Source organism: Anguilla anguilla, chromosome 1, assembly GCF_013347855.1.
Source record: "Anguilla anguilla isolate fAngAng1 chromosome 1, fAngAng1.pri, whole genome shotgun sequence".
Taxonomy (NCBI): Eukaryota; Metazoa; Chordata; class Actinopteri; order Anguilliformes; family Anguillidae; genus Anguilla; species Anguilla anguilla.
The window spans coordinates 11765233-11785878 of record NC_049201.1 but is presented as its reverse complement, the minus strand read 5'-3'; the positions used below and the strand labels follow the sequence as shown (position 1 = coordinate 11785878).

Sequence of the window (20646 nt, the reverse complement as noted above, 5' to 3'; positions counted from 1 at the left end):
TAGAATAAGCCTTGTTCCTTTTATTTGCACTGGGCTGTGCTTAATCGTTGCAACCTATTCCGCAGATTAAAATCTACTTTATTCCGCTAATTAATTACAGATGCACCTTTCCAGTTTCCTGGATGTGTTCTGGCTGTGCTGTCCGCCGTTGTGTTTTTTTTTTCGTAGGCTGCAGATTGTTTTGTCGAGGGAATTTATTTTCTAAAATAACATTTGTGTGCGGAGAGCGCACTTTTGTCAACAAGGAACCAGAGGAAACACAGCGATTGTGTAATTAGTCCATTATTGCCGGCAGTTCCCCTTGTTTAGGAATAGCGAGCGGGCCCGGGCACAAAGGCTGGCACCATTATTGAGTGCATTTGGTACGCCTGATTACGTTTTACAGGTGCTTGTTAAAAGGACGGTTCACACTCCACAATGCCTGGTGACGGAACATTCTGGAACGGCGCGGGTGCGGGAGCGGGCGCGGGAGCGGGAGCGCGCGGCCGTCTGCTCGTTTTGGTATGGCGCTCCCCCCCCCCCCCCGAAGCAGGGGACCAAGGGCATTAGGATAAATGGTGTTACTGTCTCCTGTCAGATGCAACGTTCCTGCTATCAGCGCCTTATAAGGTCTGCTGGAACAGCGCGTCCCCTTCCTCATCTGGTCTGGATCTGTGCTGCAGGGCCGACCGGACCCCCTCACCTCGCTCCAGCCTGCCTGCGCTGTATAAACTCCGAGCCCTGAGCTTCTGACTGCCTGCACTAAGTAAACACACAAAAATAAAAAAAAACAAAAATCCACGCTGGCTTCAGCTACAGGTCTTCAGCTGGACGACCTCACTGAGCAACACTCACTAAAAAGTGATAAAGCCTGGTCTCTCACTTCTGAGTTTTATGATCTTCAATTTAGTGTTTTTCTTCACTGAAATGATATGGTTTGTTCCGACCTCTACTTTGTGTATTTTTTGAATTGTTTTGGAGGCACTGAAATATAATCCAAAGGTAATAATGGCACCCGGAATGTGTTGAATGTAGGCCTATTTTATTTTTAGGAATCTGACATCACTAATCTCTCCTCCCGGTTTGCTCTCCCACTCCTTCCTTGAATTTCCTCGAATCCGGCGTCTTCTCGGGTTTCAACTGACTGTGGTGTAAATGAGCTCATCCCGTTCCCCTCCTCTACTGTGGGAGGGTTCAGGGGTTGCGAGTCTTTTTTTTTGTGAACGAGGCAGTCAACGATGTGTTTTGACACTTGGAGGAGTCTAAAGGCTCCATGGCAGGTTGTGACAGGAAAGGTAGCTGGCTGATCCATCTGTCCTAGAACCCATCTGTTTGTGAAATGTTCCCGGCATAATTTTAGCTCATATTTGAAACATGCATCCGCTTTATTCAAATAGCCGCTATCTAATAGCGCTAACCCTACCCACATGGATGTTACTGCTACCGCTACTGCCTATACGAACACTTCAGGATGCAGCCCACACCACGGCTTAGCATGTCCTTCCGTGTGTACTTCAGGGAAAAATGTGATTTTTCTATGGCGGGTTTCAGTCTGTTTGCCACGCAGTGATGGAGGCTGTTCCCTGGCTGAGCTCGCCCTTGAAAGGCGCATCCTTGCACTGCTCCTTCAGGAGGGAGTGCCACGTCCGATTACATCACAGTTCAGGGGGATCCGGGTGAGATGGAGGGAACGTGCTCGGTGAAGATCCTCCCACTTTTGCTCTGGGTTCACTTTCTTTAGGAGGAGGCGATCATCCAAAAAAGTGTTTGCTTGTGTTCCCTTGCAAATTGGGCTTATAGCAGGTTTATTCAAGCTGCCTCGATTGTGGTACAGTGGCTAATTTTTTAAACTACATTTAAAAAATGGATTGTAAATAAATAGCACCAATTTCGAATGACTGCATGTTGTACAGAACTAGTTTTGTTAGCTGGCATTATACAAGATACCTTACAAGCACATTCAACCACTGAAGGAAATCTGTGGTGAGTCTGTGAGGTGTGACGTGTACAGGTGAGAGTTAGCAGGTGATCTGGGCTAACGCTAACCCGTGTGTAGCGGGATTAGTCCAACACCGAGAGGGGATTATCCCCTGCTGGGCATTTCCTGTCTCCCCAGGTTTTGAGTGGACCCAGGCATGGGATAAACCCGGTCTGGCATTCTGCTTCTAATCCCTCTAATTTGTTAACGTGACACATGCTTTCCCAAATGCTGCCTTTGCAGACGGTCTGGAGTAGCCAGCGCCTTGTGCTGGGCCCGTTTGCCTTGAACTGCCCGTTCCTGCGAGGTTGTCATGTAGAACTAAACAGAGCTACTGAAAGCTAGCTGGGGGTTGCTTATTATGATATTGAGCTTGACTCGCTCCAGCAGCTTTTCTTCTCACCTGAAAAAGAGGCTCACCGATTCCACCACTCACAACCGTGCTTTCAAAGGGAGTGGCCTTGGTCAGCTGAGAATATGTGTGGCCACACGCACTGACGCTTAAATAACACAAGATGTTATAAGAAGAGATGTCCTGCTCCACTGTAACTCTCTCGGACACACATTTCTGACACATTGGCTCCAAAACGTTTAAAAGTCTTGACTCCTGAAACCCCCAGGCCCATTTCAAGCGGTGCGTCGTTATTGGAGAAAATTGCTTAATTCCTTTCACAACGCTGCCACGTTACAGTTTGCTCTGCTTTGGCAATGGACTTAATTCATTATGATTTCACTAAGCTGTTCAATTTTAGTTTAAATTCAGAAAGGAAAAAAAAAATGCAGGATCCCCTCCCCCACCCTGCTAATCCTCTATTCTCTTAATCACACGTGAGAAGACGGGCGCAAACGGCGCCATGTGTACCAAGATTGCTTGTCATGTGTCCAAATGGGATGAGTGCCTTCGCGAAAAAAAGCCAAGCCTTTACACAGATTAGAATACAAATGTCAGTCCTCACACTCTTGCATTCTTACACTCAGAAACGAAAATAAATAATACCCCCAAAATTATGACACCGGATAGAACCTGCGCGATAATGTCATATGAATTCAGTTTTTTGTTGCTTGGTCCGTGGACATATTTTTGTAAAAACCGCCAGCCAGTTTGGTGCCGTTGACTTCAGACGCCTGTCTATTTTGTCCCCAAAATGAATATATTTTAAACCTCTCACATTTGTCAGTGTCATCCATTACGGTTGGACCACAGTGAAGAAAACAGAAAGCATGTGGATGGCTATGGTCTGGAAGTAGCCAGAAGTGGCCTATACATTTTGCATGGTCCATAGATTTTCTGTAGACATGCACATTATTTTCTTATTTAATTGTCTATTTTTAATTAAGCGTGCTTGCGTGTGGGCTTATTTTACAGTAGCATCACATTCAGAAGGCCATAAAAAGTTTACAGAATTAAAACGGCTATGTAAAAACAGTCAGGAATAAACAGCTTTTTTCTGCTTGATAGTGACGACTGTGCCTGTTATAAATTTGCTTCGATAATAAAGACTAGAAGGAAGAAAACAGGAGAAAATGCGTTCTGTTCCTCAGTGCCGGAGCTGTCCGGTGAAGGATTTGGACTGTCTGAGTAGGAGAATGCAAAGCAGATGCTGGCAATGGGAAACTGTGCACGCTGTCCATTCCAGGTCTCAACTAGTATGTCAAACAGGCTGTAAAAAACAGCTGCTTCCAGATTCCTTCGCCTCATTTACACTTAGTAAATCACCCAGGATCCCCTGCACGGCTCGCAGTCTCTCCGCAGTCACTGTCTGCGGTGCCGAGGATGCCTCTACACATGCCCAGAATGCACTGCGCCGTTAAGACTGCTTCATGCATTCGGAATATTAACCATGCGATGGCATGTCTTTCACATGTTACTCCCAGTGGCTACACTTTATAGACAAAGGACACACATGGTGCGTACAACTGTGACATAATTAATGCATTTAGGTATGTGCGTGTTTGTGTGTGTGTGTGTGGGTATCAGTGCATATGTATTGTGTGTTTGCAAATTAATGTTGACTTGTACTGTAATGGGTCATTTAATTCAGTGGTACGTATGTCACTAATAAAACAAGTTTATAAAAATATACATAAATAAACTGAGACATATACATACGTGCTAAACGAAAGTCAGATTCAAACAGGCACAAGGTTCTTCTTTCGGCTTTTCTCACAGTAGCTCAATACCTGATTTGCATGTAATTGTTGCCTCCGATTTGCTATTATAGTCATAAACAAGACATTAGCAATTCAAGGTGAGGAATTAGAAGCTTCTGGGACCTGCACATCACACACATGGTAATGAAGGCCCGGCTTAATAATGCAAGAAATGTCAGGAAACTTTCGACAAGTGCAGCGAACGGGAGAGAGGCTCCTTGTGGCTCCAGCCCGTGTCATCTTTGTTCTAAATGCAAATGGCTTGTCGTGACATTGACTCCGTAGTATGTACAGCATTCTAAACTTGAACCTTGGGAGCGGGCCGTCAATCCTCGGGGTGGCCGGTGTTCTGGGGCCTGCTGCGCGCATGCAAAGGCCTGCTCTTCCCTATGGGGCCTTGTAAATAATATGACCCTGGTATCGATTCGCTCCTTCATTTTCATCGGGCGTTTTTTAAGCTTTAGCCGCAAGATAAATCTCATCACCGGACAGCAAACCAGCGGAGAAAGAGGGAGAAAAATAGGATGTAGAAATCAGTATGGATTTTGGTTTGAAGGTAAAGGAAATTTAAGCTTGCTCTTAATAATTTAAGCACCTTAGTGTGAGAAATTCCGGTAGTTCAAAGGAGGTGGTTCTGGCTTAAGGAAGCAAGGTTCTAACACTCTGGAAATTCCAAGGTTATCTGAGTAAGCTCTGGTTAACAGGATGTCCAGTTTTGAAGTGGGATTTGCAGTCCCTTGCCATCACTTCCCCCCTCCCTATTTCACTGATCATCAGAGTGAAAAGCTGAAGCCACCAGAAATAGCTTTAAAGGTTATTATATTAATTGAGTATATCAGACTGAAGGAGTGGATGGAAATTGCACAAATAGACTGGATCTGTCTCAGTCCTGAGACCCCTTGAATGGACAAACAGAATAGGCCACATGCATGATCTGGTAAGCTCCCATATAAGACAAGGTTTTACTAAGGGTCTGCAAAACAAATACTGATCATGGCAACCGATCAGAATATCAGATTAATTTTAATTGAGCAAGAATAAATGACTGTAATAAAATCTGTTCCTCTTTGAATGATCTTTATTAGGTGGCCTTTATTAGGTTATTATTCAACGAACCTTCGAATCAGATGTAACAAATATCCATATGTAGTGGACAGGAAAACTATGCTGTGGAAGGTGGTCCACCAGTAAATTTATAGGATGCTTAGTTGGTGAGGTTTGGAACAAAACCAAATGTAATTTCAGAATCAAATGTTACCCATAATGCACTCTGAAGTGAATTTCATAACCTGGTGAATTCTTTTCTGAACATTAAAATATTGTACACTGAAATACATGTGGGAAATGTTCTTTGGATGACCAGAAGTGAAATGAAATGCTTTAGGTTCTGATATGACTTCACAAATCCTGCTCTGAGTAGCCATAGTTGAGTGTAGCAAGATAGATGATTCGGAACCACTTTGCAATATGCAAAGATCTGTTTTTTTAAACAATTAGTGCTGCAGTTTTTTTTTTTTCAAACTTCCTCCTAAGCATAACAAATAGGGCCTGGTGACTTTGCAATAACGCAACCCTGGCATACATTTGTCTTATTTGGAGAAGCGCGGAGGGGGGAAAGGAATGTTATAATTTGATCGCCTCAACACTTGTGACATTAATCGTAAACCGTCTGGCTATTGGCACTTCCCCTGTAATTGAACAAGCAGAGGTAAACCTGCTTCCCTCACAGAGCAGTGCAGCCTACCATAATAGCCATGATTTAATTTAGCTATTTAACCTGTAATTCCAGCAATATTTATTGAAGAGCGAGGGGAGAAAATTGGGCCATTAGGCGCGGAGGATGAATACATTGAGATGAAAATGAACACTCCTAACTGGTAGTTGACCTTCGCATTTTGTAGCAGTTTTTATTAGCGCAGGCCACAGTAATTACTGCAAATTGAATCATAGTGAAAACTGAAATCATTCCATAATGAGCATTTTTATTCGTTATTGCACTTTCCAGCTATGCTCTGAAGTATGACGTCTCACCGCTCGGCTCAATAGGCTCCTGGTTGCTGTCTGCGGCTGGGCTCCATGCTAAATTAACAGCCGCGGCTATTTATTTTGATGCATTTGGTGGATGGTGTCAAAACCGCCTCCCCGCTCCGCCACGTCATACAGAGGCCATCATTATAAAACGCGTCTCCTTCTCCATTATCGCTTGCGCATTTTTTTTTTAGACCGACATGATTATCATTATTATTATTATTATTATTTGTTTATTTTTTTTGTCTGTTTGGGATGTAGATGGAATGCATTCCTGGCTATCCTTAAACAGCCACCATTCCTTTCTCAGATGGTTCCTTTTTTTTTTTTTTTTTTTTTTAGGGGTGCCAATTTATTTGCAGCCATTGTCTTTTAACGACATATGGCACATCCTGTAAGACGTGGCGAGATGCAAATTCGGGGGAGTCTGACTTTAAATTAGGCAGCGACAGTGACATGAGCCTTTTGAAGAGCGTACATCACAGTATTCCGGGGAGAAACAGCGGGGAGCCCCACAATGCCGAGCGCTTTTCACCACCCACCTATTCCTTACAGTACAATAGCATTCATCATCCTGGTCTCGGGCCTACTGTATGCACACGGCGCTCAATTACATTTTCATCTCACTGCCCATGCTCCTCAAAAAGAAATATAGGTAAATTAGGGACCGTCTGAAAATCCTCGAATAATAAAAACAAATGACTCCTGCATTTGTGTTACACCCCCCCCCCCCCCTTATAGCACAAAAACATGGTCGTGTGTACATTTGCTATTGGTGGACAAAGCGCACACGGTATCCTTGCGCAGACAGTGGCGCGCACGTGCGCAGACGTGCGCGTAGCCGTCGCGGATGAGCGTGCGGACGGGGTTCGGTGTGCGCGTGGGCATCCCCCGCCTGTGCGTCGCCTCACGGCGAGGCGCGTAATAATCTTTATTAATCCACCAGATTCAGATAGACAAGTATTTGCCTGACAATTACAGATGCGTTTGACGCGCTCATCTGCTTGAATAGAGCGGGAGCGATTGTTCACGGTCAACTGCGCGGTTCTCGCGGTAAGATATGAATTGCGATTGAGGCTGCAGCCAACGCACCTCACACGGGGCCCCCTCATAGCAAACAGCAGCTCGAGTTGTAATTAATAGGACATACGTCTTTCTGTATATCTTACTGGAGAAGATCTAACTTAATTCTGAAACGGTGCGTCCACATGAATAATCATTCAACAGAGCAGCCATCTCAAAATCGTAGTGTGTAGTCCCTCTAAATTATCATCAAGGGCAGAGTGTACTTAATCAACATTAAATGCCCAAGAATGCATCAGGCGAGGCTTAGCTGAATATACAGTAATAATATGAAGCTATTGCTCGATGAAGGGGCCAATGATGCATTGGCTTACTTTTACGCCTTTGTCAAGAAGAAATGGATCTGCATTCGTTTTTTTAATGGTTCAGGATTATCTGTGAAAAATTCAATAATATTTCTTTTAATGTAAGCTGCAACCTTTAAATGGATTTCATTTGAAGAGTGCAACAAATCTTTTTTGTCTCATTGAACTGGAACTAGTTCGACTATACATAAATAAATTGCTATACTTTATGTGATTTATCCGTTGCAATATATGGTCTTTATGTACATATGTAGCACACTCACATGCATAAATATATGCGTTTCATTATTATAATTTTTACATATAATTATTTATTTATTTGTATATATTTTATTATAAGTCTGGTTCACAAGAATTGCTGAATAAAATATGTCAGTATGACAATTATAGTCTTCTCATCTTGTGAAATTAACATTCCATTTGGACCTTTGTATAATATATGATAGCGTTATGTAGCATAATATGATAGTTACTGAGATATTGTACTGTTGATAAACAGAGTTCAAGAAAAAGAGTTCAAGTGGAAATAACCTTCCCTTGAGATATTTTCTCATCAGTCTCTCATCACTGGTGGAATGTCCTCCTGATTGTGTTTGATAAAGACCCTATGTGTAAATGACAGTAAATTACTATTTTACTAAATTAAGAATGAGTATTTATGTACAGTTTAATATTCAAGTTATGTAGGATGTATTGAAAATATAATACATAATACTAAATACATCTCAAACATGTATATCTGAACCTTGGAAAACATTTTGCTTTTGTACATAATTAAATGGTATTCCATAAAAGAAACAGAAAAGAAGCAGGCTTATTTAGTCCCAATAGCTAGCAGAACTACTTCAGTTAATCAGCAATTACACAGCATTGTCAAACATGCATTGTGCATGTCATGTACGTCAACATTTTCATTATGCATTTTTATATTTTATCATTGTTTAAAATGACAAAATATATTCTGTTAGAAATCATTACTATTTAATTTCTTTATCTTCTTCTCCAAGAAAAAAAGGAATTTCCAAAAAGTTTCTAACAGTGAAAATGACAGAATAAATTTGGAAATCTTTTCAATCCAAAACACTTTTGTGCAAGAAGCTGTTTTTACAGTAGGAAGACAGTATTTTCTGCTTGGAGGAAAACATGGACTCCCATACTGTACATTACAAAGAGCCAGAGATGGACTCCCATTAGATCGAGTGTGCTACCGTACACTAGTGATTTTTTTTTCTCCCTCTCTTTTTCCCCCCTTCTCTCTGTAAGCCATCCAAGAGCTCTCCTGCCAAGGCTCTGTGTGAACCACAGCCAAACAAAACACAGGCAGTCTTCCAGCCCAAAGCGGCACGCTTCCACTAATAGAGAGAGAAAGGCTTCCAGACCTAACACGCTACTTACAGGACGGCAGAATTCTTTACGCTAGATAATAGCTTAATGACAGCCTAAATGAAGTCCCCATAGTAAAAACCAATGTCAGCAAATGAGCACCTCATTAAGGGATGCAATATCCTTTTTTCCCTTCGATTTAGAACCAGGCTTTATTGTGTGGAAATCAGAATTCCAAGAGATTTTTGGCCCCTTTTGTCCCCATGATTACAATTCAGTTCAGCTGCTTTCTCTGCGCATCTTTTGCTTTTAAGACAACAAAAAAACAAAAGAAACTGTGGCTTATAATGACAATAACTGTCAATCTGCCAAATAAATAAAAATAAGAAAATGCCTTTCTTGCGCACACCAACAACCAAAATGATACGGAGTAATGATTCTGGGGTGTTATTTTAATCTTATGAATGAACAAATAACAATCGAGTCCCAACAGTGGCACAAATATGACTGTAGTTATTTTGGAAGATGATTTGAGAACAAACGCACTATTCATATTTTTTCTTCTGCATTGCTTTTTACTGACAGACAAAGATAAAAACATGATTATTGGTGAAATCTGTCAAAATGCCTATTTAAATTTTTGAAAAAAAAAGAGAAAAGACTTGCTTTGTTTGTTTGAGCCATGTGCGCAAATAAAACAGGCAGACAAATCATGGCATGAATGATTTACCTCAGTGCACAGTGCGCCATTGTAGTTTGCCAAAGTGATGGCGGATTGGTTATTCCTGTTGAAAGAGTCCAATCTCTTTGCTAAGTGATTAGCATGAAGACACATTTAAAGACTTTTGTGCTGTCTCGTCTAATGTGCCGTTGCAGCCTGGAATCGTATGCACGGTGTTTGACATCGCCTGTTTTGAAACCTAAGATCATTATTAGCAATAATTTCTGCTTAATTGAATCAAGTCCTTCATGGCGTGCAGTCGTGCCATAGATGACACAGGCACAGTGGCATTTTCAATTTTCCTCATCCAAACAGCTGGTTCACACTGTGAATATTTTGTCTAGGAAAACACAATCATGATTCTTCTTTCTTTTTCAAAATATTGCTTACTGGCATCTGATACTAATTCAATGACTTAAAAGTTGATTGTAATACGTTAATATTTTCAGATAAAAAATCTCACTTTTAGCACAGAATATCTTCATCAAAATGCATGAAAATTGATATTCATAAAGTGAGCAAAGTAAAAACTATAGACTTTGTGTTGGTGTGTCAACAGTGGATGTTTACCTATTTGTGTGCATGCATGTGAGCGTGTGCGTGTGAGTGTGCATGGGTGTGTGTGTTTGTGTGGGTTTGTGTGTGTGTTTGCGTGTGTGTGTCCATGCGTGTGTGTGTGTGGTGCGAATGTGTGTGTGTGCGTGTGTGTATGTGCGTGTGTGTGTGTGTGTGTGTGTCCGTGCATGTGTGTGTGTGTGTGTGTGTGTGTATGTTTTTGTATGTGTATGCATATGTGTGTGTGTGGGAGTGTGCGTACTTGTTTCCCTGTGCGTGTGTGTGTCTGTGCGTGTGTGTGTCTGTGCGTGTGTGTGTGTGTGTGTGTGTGTGTGTGTGTGTACATGGTGCAAAACCACAGAGCTCCTCGCTGCCACACTGCTGTGCAGGGAGCCATCCACCACAGCAGTAGCTACACTGGAAGAAGTGCCGCAGGTTTTTCTCCCTCACTCTTTCTCTTTTTCTCTCTCCATTTCTTTCTCTCTCTCTCTCTCTCTCTCTCTCTCCCTTTTTTCATATGGAAATGTGAAATAATGGGGTGATTAAATAGAGCTGTATATTAAAGTACAGCTGACATTAGAATTAGCATAATGTGCTCTCGCCTCGGGCTGCATACTTTATTTGCCATCTGCGTCGGACTCCAATCCCCCCGGGAGGGCAGACGCTGAACAGTTCTCAATAAACTCACGCCTGAGTCCCTTTATCGTGAGGAGAAATACCATTTCAGGCAGCGAGCATTGATTCGTCTTAATTGTGGGGCAAAAATGAACATTCGGCCCCCCGATGACTTTTGTTGGTCTGTGAGAAGTTCAGCTAGTACAGTACGTTTTCACGCCCCGGCAGTTAAACCAGAAACAAGAGCAGGAGACAGAGAGCGAGAAAAGGGGTGGGGGGGGGAGAGAGACGAGTAGAATCAGCCTAGTAAATGTGCTGTTGTTATTTTCTTGGGCCCTGTGTGTGTGTGTTTTTTTTTCATGGGGCATTAGTCCTTTGAAAGCCTTGGCCATAAAACAAAAAGGGGGAGGGGGCCAGCCGACTATAGCCCTCTGAAGGCCTGGTACACACAAAGGGCAGGCATTGTCTAAGAGCGTATGCTCTGTCCACTGTAATTAAGCCAAAGGGTTTCCAGGACAAAGTCTCACTGCAGATGTGAACAGCTGTTTCACCCCTTCTCTTTTATAGACATCCACACAAAATGATCATTTAGCAGTGAATGCACTTACCAAGAGACTTCTTACATGCATTTGTTAAGTAGCTCAGTGTTGACAGTCTTGATTTTGTAAGTTGTCTGCATAATGTAATAGATTAAACCTCTCTCTGCATGGACACCCAGATAGAGGTTTGTGTGACTGAAATATTAAAGACTGTGCTAGACATGTTGGCTCTAACAACCTTCATTTCACTGTAGCGCTTGAATGTGGCTGCAGATTATGTATGCTAAAGCACCACCCTGCAGTTTGACCAACTTTTTCTTTGGTAAATGTGTGATGTAATATTAGAATCACTATTTCTTCAATATTAGAATACATTGGAGTTTCATGTATCACAAAATTCTGCTGTACATGTGTTGTTGTGTAACATTTACAACTGGAAGACAGTTAGTTGGAAGACCCGTGTATCATGTAATTCAGGTATGCAATTATGCATGCCTTAAAGATGACGGTGTTTCTCACGCAAATTGATATACAGAGAGCACATGTTTGAAAGAAAACAGCCTACTGCAATTTTGCATATGTGAGTACTGTAATACATTCAACGCGTTGTGTAACATTTTGTGCACTAGCCTATCAGCATTATGTTGTATCGTAATGTATTAATCAAATAATGTATAGTATAACTATTCTCCCCTTCATCCATACTGGAACCTTCTTTAAGTACATGATGACTGTCCATGGAAAGGATTGAGCCAGTCCACTCAAGTCATCCAGTTCATGCCTCAGATTCCTGACAATAGCCACTGTTAAAAAAAGCAGCTGTCCGTCAGAGCGCTCTGTTCCAGCCTCCCGCGTACCTTACGCACACCCGTAGTCACGTCGCTCAGGGGGCGCGTGCAAATGCCTAACCAAATCAAATACCAAAACAATTACCACAGCATATGTTTTCCTTAGTCTTCCAAATTGCCGCATTAGGTCAGAACAGCGAGCTTTCATTTAATAAATAAATGAAACTCGTTTTCCAAGTGCACAATTACCATTTCCAGTGTGTTTTTTAAAATAACAATCCCCCAGGAACATCGTAGACTCTGCTTAGCATCCTTTTCTAGTGAATACACTGTATATCGCTGCTTGTTTGTGCCACAGCTGTAACGAGTCCCCTTTGCATTGCAGAACCTGTGTAACATTGAAGCAGCATCATCAATTAGTCATGTATACTTAAAGGTACAGACCTTTAGAAGTAAAGCGCATATATTCATGCCTTTTTACTGGAAAGCGGTGGAGTTTGATCATAGATAAGATTTTGTGTACACCCTCGCACCTCCCATAGATCTCCGCAAGAGTGAAAATGAAGACAAACATATGGTTAGAATCCCAGTTTTTCTTGTTGTGCTTACTATTTCGATAAACACTGGCCTTGTCTAGAGAGAAAAATTTTGTCTACTTTTTTCCCTGGCAAAAGTAAAATGAATAAAAAAAATCTCAAAAACTTTCATATATTTTCCACAAAACCTTGATTTCTGTTCAGAATTGATTTACCCCATCCCAAAACAGAACTGCTTCTCTACAATCCCTCTCAGCCAATGAGTACCCAGTCAATATTTGAGCCCCCGCCGTACTCCATATAATTATTTCAACCAGCTATCTCCTTACACAATTAAATGAAAGAGATGGGTAAAGGGGTTGTGCTACTCTTGGGATTCTAATAATAAAATGAGCGGAATAGCTTTGCAGGGGGAAAAAAAATCTCCCTGAATAATCCACAAAGGAAGAAAAAAAAGCTGTGCACTATAGCCATCTGCAGTAATTGATTAATTTTGTGAGGCTGAAGTGACACGGAATGCCTGCAGGCCCTGTTTTAAATACCAGTGACTTAAATACTAAATAACAACCTTAGACCAGCAATAATTTACTCACAGCCTTTTCCACCTTATTTTTTATTTCTTTTTTTCCCATTCTTTATTAGAAACCATTTATCTTAATGCTCGCCATTTTCTATCTGTTTTTTTATTTGTTTCCTGGAGGGGGAGAAAAAAAGAGAAGCTTTTACTCGCTCCTGATAGCAATGCCTTGAATCGCAGTTTAGGCAGAATTTTCTTTATGCAAGCTCGGCGCTTGGCGTCACAGATTTGGTCAGGATTAAGCTGACTCCATTGGGAGAGCCGGGAAGGCGGACTTGCCCGGTGTTTGGCTTGTAAAATAACTCAGTGATCTGTAAAGATGGTGATTAAAAAGTTCTTGAATCGTGCATGCGGTGTCCCTGCGATGTTAGCCCACCCTTACAGACTGCCGAAATGTGCGCGCTGAGAACACGTAAAGCACGTCCTATCCATGTGACAGCACCGTGAGTAAAATAGTGCCCGGGCCCGAAGTATTAGGCAAATTCAGAGCTGCGGTAAATGACTGAGCGGTGGACAAAGGGCTGCGGTGTTCCCGGTGATAAAAGCTTGTAAGAAATACGGTAACATATTTAATGGTATTGAATATATTGGTATCTCATAATGCAAGAACAGTAGACTTTGACGCACGGCTCATTAATTCACGCTGCGCATAAACCCACTGCTTTACCCTTTAATCATCCCCGCTTTCTCTGCACACCCTTTACAATTTTGCACTTTGTACTGATGTGCGATGGTTTTTGAGTCCGAAGATGATAGGCTTTTATTTGCGGTGACACATTTTGTAGGTGAATTTGGAATTTTAAAAAAGTGTGTTTCCTCGAATAAATATGCCGATGAAATTATTTAATTTAATTTTTTTTTTTAAAACACTCGTGCTTGCTGTTGCTAAATAGATTGTGGTGCTTATGTTTTTCTGCAGGTAGAGACGAACCTTCTAGTTACATATGCACAACTTGCAAGCAGCCGTTTACCAGCGCCTGGTTCCTCCTCCAGCATGCCCAAAACACACATGGGATCCGTATCTACCTGGAGACCAACCCCTCCAGCAGCTCGCTGACGCCCCGAATCACCATCCCTCCCCCGATGGGACCCGAGTCCATACCCCAGTCCACTCTCACCAACTTCCTGGGGGACAACAACCCTTTCCATCTCCTTCGAATGACTGGACCCCTCCTCCGAGAGCCGCCGGGGTTCGTGGAGAACCGGCTGCCCAGCACCCCACCCTTCGTCAGCCCGCCACCCCGCCACCACCTGGACCCCCACCGCCTGGACCGCCTTAGTGCCGAGGAAATGGGTTTAATCTCCCAGCATCCCAGTGCCTTCGAGAGAGTGATGCGCCTGACGCCCATGGCAATAGAGTCCCAGTCGATGGATTTTTCCCGCCGACTCCGGGAGCTGGCCGGGAACAACTCCACTCCCCCGCTGTCTCCGAGTCGCGCCAACCCTATGCACCGTCTCCTCAACCCCAACCCCTTCCAGCCCAGCCCCAAGTCTCCCTTTCTCAGCACCCCCCCGCTGCCGCCCATGCCGCCCAACAGCACCACCCCTCCCCAGCCCCAGGCCAAGAGCAAGTCCTGTGAATTCTGCGGGAAAACCTTCAAGTTTCAGAGCAACTTGGTGGTGCACCGGCGGAGCCACACGGGCGAGAAGCCCTACAAATGCCAGCTGTGTGACCACGCCTGCTCCCAAGCCAGCAAGCTGAAGAGGCACATGAAGACGCACATGCACAAGTCCGGCTCCATGACCGGCCGGTCCGACGACGGCCTGTCTGCCACCAGCTCTCCGGAGCCGGGGACCAGCGACATCATGGGGGAAGGAATGAAAAACAGAGACGGGGATTTCAGGGGCGAAGGCATGGGACCAGACAATGAGGAAGAGGAGGAGGAAGAGGAGGAAGAGGAACTGGAGAACGAGAGCAGGCCGGAGTCAAACTTCAGCATGGACTCTGAGTTCAGCCGCAATCGGGAGAACGGCTCCAAACCGCCACCCGACGAGAAGTCACTCTCCTTAGGCAAGATTGTAGAAAATGTAGGTCTAAGCACTATACAGCAGTACAATAACTTGATAGTTGACAATCGGAAAAGGCTCCCCTACTCCAAGAGGAGCTCAGACGGGCAGCGGGACACGGGGGACGATGACTCTGTGGTGGGAGAGATGGAGCCGGTGCAGCAGGCGACTGTAAACGGAAGGAATTGTGGCTCAGGTGACTCTTTCTCAGGCCTGTTCCCTCGAAAGCCCACCCCCATCACCAGCCCCAGTTTGTCCAACTCCTCAGCTAAGAGGATCAAGATCGAGAAAGACCTGGAGATGCCTCCTGCTCCCCTTATCCCGTCTGAGAACGTTTATTCCCAGTGGCTGGTCGGCTATGCAGCGTCGCGGCACTTCATCAAAGACCCCTTCCTGGGGTTCACCGATTCCAGACAATCTCCCTTCGCCACGTCCTCTGAGCACTCCTCGGAGAACGGCAGCCTTCGCTTCTCCACTCCGCCCGGGGACATGCTGGACGGGGGGCTCTCGGGCCGCAGCGGGACGGCCAGCGGCGGCAGCACCCCCCACCTGGGAGGTGGTCCCGGGCCGGGCCGGCCCAGCTCCAAGGACAGCCGGAGGAGCGACACCTGCGAGTTCTGCGGGAAGGTCTTCAAGAACTGCAGCAACCTGACGGTCCACCGGCGCAGCCACACGGGAGAGCGCCCCTACAAGTGCGAGCTGTGCAACTACGCCTGCGCCCAGAGCAGCAAGCTCACCCGCCACATGAAGACACACGGCCAGCTCGGTAAGGAAGTGTACCGCTGCGACATTTGCCAAATGCCCTTCAGCGTGTACAGTACCCTTGAGAAACACATGAAAAAGTGGCATGGAGAACATTTGATGACGAACGAGGTAAAAATTGAACAAGCAGAGAGAAGCTAAACCAGTTCCCTAATCCTCCTCGCCACTTCTCGAATAAAGTGGGTAGCTGGATATTCTTTTTCCTAAATATTGATTTTGGGTTAATTTTATGTTTTGCCTAAGAAACTGCCACCTGAGAAAAAAAAAACAGCAAAAAAGAAAGAAAATACAGTAACAGGAAATTAAAATTAAAGCCGGCCTAAACTGCCTCATTTGGCATTGCATTTTTAAACAATCTATCAGAGGATGAATTAAGCAGTAACTTACTTGGAGCCTTTTAACTGTGCAATAATTTCTGTATTTATTGGATTTTTGTAATATTTTGGCATGTGCAGGTACATTTTTATTTCTTCATTTTCTTTGTTTTATTTTTAATTTTAATGGCTGGGATTTTAGTTCTTAAACCCAGAGGATATCCTGAGATTTTTTTAGTGAAACAATACAATTGTTATAAAATAATCTTTAGGCCGCTGCTTCTAGACAATTGTATATTTAAGCTACTCGTGTAATTTCTTGAAGAGAAGCCGAATTTAATCTTCAAATTTAAAAGCGAAGCTAAAAAAAGCTATTTTTTGGTTGTTATACGTAATAGGCTAAGAGCGGACAACAATCCTTTAACATTGTAGCGTGTACTGATTTTAAATGTATCAATCTAATTGGGTATGTAGCACTGAATGTCACTTGTGACAGTAAAAGCAAAGGTGATTTGAGGGTTCTCAAATCCCCTAGAATACATAAATTATGGAGATACAACTGTAAAGAGATCATTACAAAGGCAGCTGCTTCTAGGTACCAAGTACCAAAACAGACAACGCTATCAATAAACTTTACTAGTGTATTGCCATACTGGTTCCCTAATTGGAGTATGTTCAAACTGTTTACACTGAGACAAACTAACCCTACTCCTTCTCAATTAATTTAACAGGTACATGCTAAATCAATGCAAATATTTCCATTATGACATTTTGAATTATGTTGAATCATGCCGTTTGAGTCTAAAAATAAAACTGGCCATATAACCTGTGTGGAACGTTAAACATCTCAGGATCAGATGAATGGCCTGCCATTTTATTTAAGTGAGATTCATTCTTTTGGTATCTTTCAGCAGAGTAGTTTAACAAAGTTTGATCATGCCAAGAAGTAATCCCCCATATTTCTTTATTTCTGTACACTGCCAGGTACATGTAACTTCTAATTGAGTGACTTAAGAGCATACACTAAATTGATAAAATCTTGCTGTTAATTCAAAAAAGTGGGCAATCTTGAAGCAAGAAAACCAGGTGAAAGGACTGGAAGCATATCTATTAATGCATCAACCAGTCACTTATTAGTCACTTAAGAAAAATATCCAAATCAGGACATTCTGACAGTACAGTATTTCTTCATTTATTTTATTTTTGACAGCATCCTGATATTTACGATTACCATTTGTAATCTGTTCATGTCATGGATTACCTTGTATTATTTCTGGGTGGGGATGGATCATTTTCTCAGACAGCCATAGTGAATTCAACCATTGTGGATGTCACCTCACTAACCAGACACATTGGTATAAAAAAAAAAAAAACTTGATTAAACTCAAATGAAAGATACTCTTTGCATTCAGATATCATGTTTGTAATATCACTTGAATATAGCTTTCCCTATGCATTTTTTAGATTTGTCTATAGATCATTTAAAAATGAATTTATATTGTACAGTAAAACCTGATTAATTAGTGTGCCATAGTCAAAAATGTTTATACTATTCAATTTTCTGGTTAACCTGGTTTCTTCCCATCTGAACATAAGCAATGCCAATTACTGTATGCAGATCAGTTAAATGCACAGTATCAGTGTCTGTAGAAATCTGTTGAGCATGTACTAAAACAGTAAGACTATTTTTCTTTCTTTCTTTCATTTAGGACTTCCTGTGATGTGTAGTTGAACAGTCTAAGAAGTAGCAACTTTGTCACATAAAGAATGCACAGCTGATTTTTTTATTTTTATTTTTTGGTCATTTTTGTTTGTTCGTTTCTTTGTTTTATTCGGTCTTCAGCAAGCACCACCTATGCCTAAATCCCAACTCTGCATTATTTTGAATAATGCATTGCATTCGCCTGAGTTCAAGTATCCCAAACTGTAGCATAGAGGGAAAATATTAATGAAAAAATTGAAAAATGACATAGTTCTACTCAGCTGACCCGCACTTTATAATTTGTTTTTACACACACAAAAAAAGAAATAGGGAAGAAACGGCTTCTGAGCAAGAAATTACATTTAATGGATTGACCTGGCCTTGCAAAAGGGTTATAGTACAAGGGAGCATCTGAGATTCAAGTGCCAGTGTTGCTAGGCATGGCATTCACAATGCTGGCACTATAAAAAATAATAATTTATTGGGACAGTTTTTGTACTGCCATTCAATTTGACATGAGTGTGCCTTGAATACTGATCTTCCTATTTATTGTCTCTTGAGACAAATGAAACTCTTTTGTGAAGCAAATGGAGTGAAAAAAGAAAGGTATCAATTACTCAACATAGTTCTAATTTGCGTGTAAGATTCCATTAGAATATCAGAAATAATTTCTAAAAGGAAATGAACGAGGCATTTAGATTTTAAAAAAGTACCCAGCACAACATTTATGTGTCTGTGTGTGTATATATGTATGCATATGTACATATAAAGGCACAAACATATATATTGAATTCTTCACTTCAGGACAAGACTGCGTCCCTCGATAGAAAAATCGCCGGAGTGGATTGTTATGCCACAGATAGTCAAGGAAGAGACTGGACAAAAATCAGGAACAGCAGAAACTTAAAAAAAAAAAAGAATTTAGTGCACTCTGTCTTAAAAATACGTTTACAGTATTGAAACAAGTACAAGGGTAAAATAATATTTGTGTGTATGTGTGTTTTAAACAAACAAGTATTTTTTTTTTTCCAAATTTGCTTATAAAGTTTCTCTGAATGCCATAGTGGCTATGTGTATATTGGTTTTTTGGTGACGGGGTTTTAGTATATAAATATATATAAATATATATTACATTTTTCTTGTTTACTGTAAAAGTATACCAGTATTTGTAATATTGGAGAATGCCTGGGCATTTTACAAAAATAGAAAAAAAAGTTTTTTTTTTAATTTTTATTTTGCAGTTCAATTTGAATTGTGGGTCTATTAAAATGTTTTTGTCACTGTAACTGTAAAAGTCTTGAGTTTTAGTAAAACGTTCATTCTGCCTTGGGTGTAAAAAATAAAAATAAATGAATAAAAAAAACCGAACTGTAAAGAAATCTTGGGGGGCAATGGGGCCAGCTACATGTAGAGAAAATCCCTGGTAGAAAATATTGCATATTGTTATTGCTTTGCAGGAAGATACTGACATTCCTGACCTGTACCTATTTTTCTTCTTCTGGAATGGATATTCTTAATGGCTGGTTTAAATACTTGTGTAGGCACTTGCTGTCTTTTTACTGGAGCTTGTATTTTTTAACTTGTATGCGCATCCTTTGTGAGAAAAGGTACTGTGGGTACCTCATGTCATTTTCTTTTTGGAGGGGTGGGGTGGGGTTAGGGTAAATCAATGAAAAAAAACATTCAAGATACAACACACAAGCTGCCACAATATATTTTTTTAATTTGGCAGGATAAAATAGTGCAAAAAAAAAAAAAAAAAAAATTCTGAAGAATTTGTATTCTTAAAAGGAGTCATATTGTACAGAAGGGGTTAAAAGGCTGTCTGACAGCCTTTTTATCTACAAAAAATACAAAGGTAAATGTTTTGTTTACTATTATATTGGTTGTAAATATTTTTTATGATGACCCTGTTCTTATTTTGGTTTACTTTTTTTTTTTTTTGTTTATACGTGTTCTGGTTGGCCCTGACAGCGCTCTCTGCTTTCTGGGCCACCTCTGACCTTTTCTCTTCATTTAAAGAGTGTGAAGCCTCATTTTTTACTGCCACCTGCCCTTGAGTTTTCTCAGCATGAAATGCGTAGAGCACAAATACAAGCTGTTCCAACTCTCTCATTTTCACTCCGTTGTGCTGTCTCATTTGCCTGTGAATCTGTCTCGTTCCGTCGTGACATGCAAGTGTCCGAAAACCGGGGGGCCTTCAGAGTGAACGGGGTTCCCGGTCAGTGGAGAACCCGGCTGGCTGGAATGCGCTATGCACTATTCAAAAAGACACAGCCATGGATCAGTAATGGTAGAGGCAAGTAAATGTGAGTGGGGGTTTATTGGGGGGGGGGGGGGGGGAGAGGGGGTGGGTTCATGTTGTGGCATCAGCACAGAAAATTGTGAGGACTCTGGGAAATTTGGTGAAGTGTAGAAGTGTTGAATGTGTCTGGGAATTCTGGCCTTTTTTTTCTTTTTTTTTTCTCGGTGTGCTCTGATTACAGCGCAACAGAAGCTGGATCAGATCAAAGTGCAGTTAGCCACTAACCATAGGGTACAATTAGAGGTGCTTACTGCTGCCGAAACTGACCACATTCATATGGATACATATCAATCTGTCCTACACACTGCCCTGTAATTTCCAGTACATTCAGTCAGACATCTTGGCCTCCATTTCTTTTCCTGGAGGGACCCTCATAAC

The 20646-nt window shown here is 42.0% G+C and overlaps 1 protein-coding gene across 3 annotated transcripts in view; it reads left to right on the top strand.

Annotated features, from left to right (window-relative positions):
• Positions 1 to 20084, top strand: part of bcl11ba (BAF chromatin remodeling complex subunit BCL11B a) — a 51653-nt gene extending 31569 nt beyond the window's left edge. Inside the window, exons 3-4 of one of the 3 annotated variants that reach the window (XM_035424595.1) lie at positions 14098 to 15951; positions 18768 to 20084. In XM_035424595.1, the coding sequence (XP_035280486.1) occupies positions 14098 to 15951; positions 18768 to 18790 (1877 nt within the window). In that variant the 3' untranslated portion in view covers positions 18791 to 20084. Of the gene's footprint in view, positions 1 to 14097 lie in introns of all 3 variants that reach the window. The other 2 variants (XM_035424589.1, XM_035424580.1) reach the window with 2 other exon arrangements.
• The last annotated feature ends 562 nt before the right edge of the window (positions 20085 to 20646 follow it).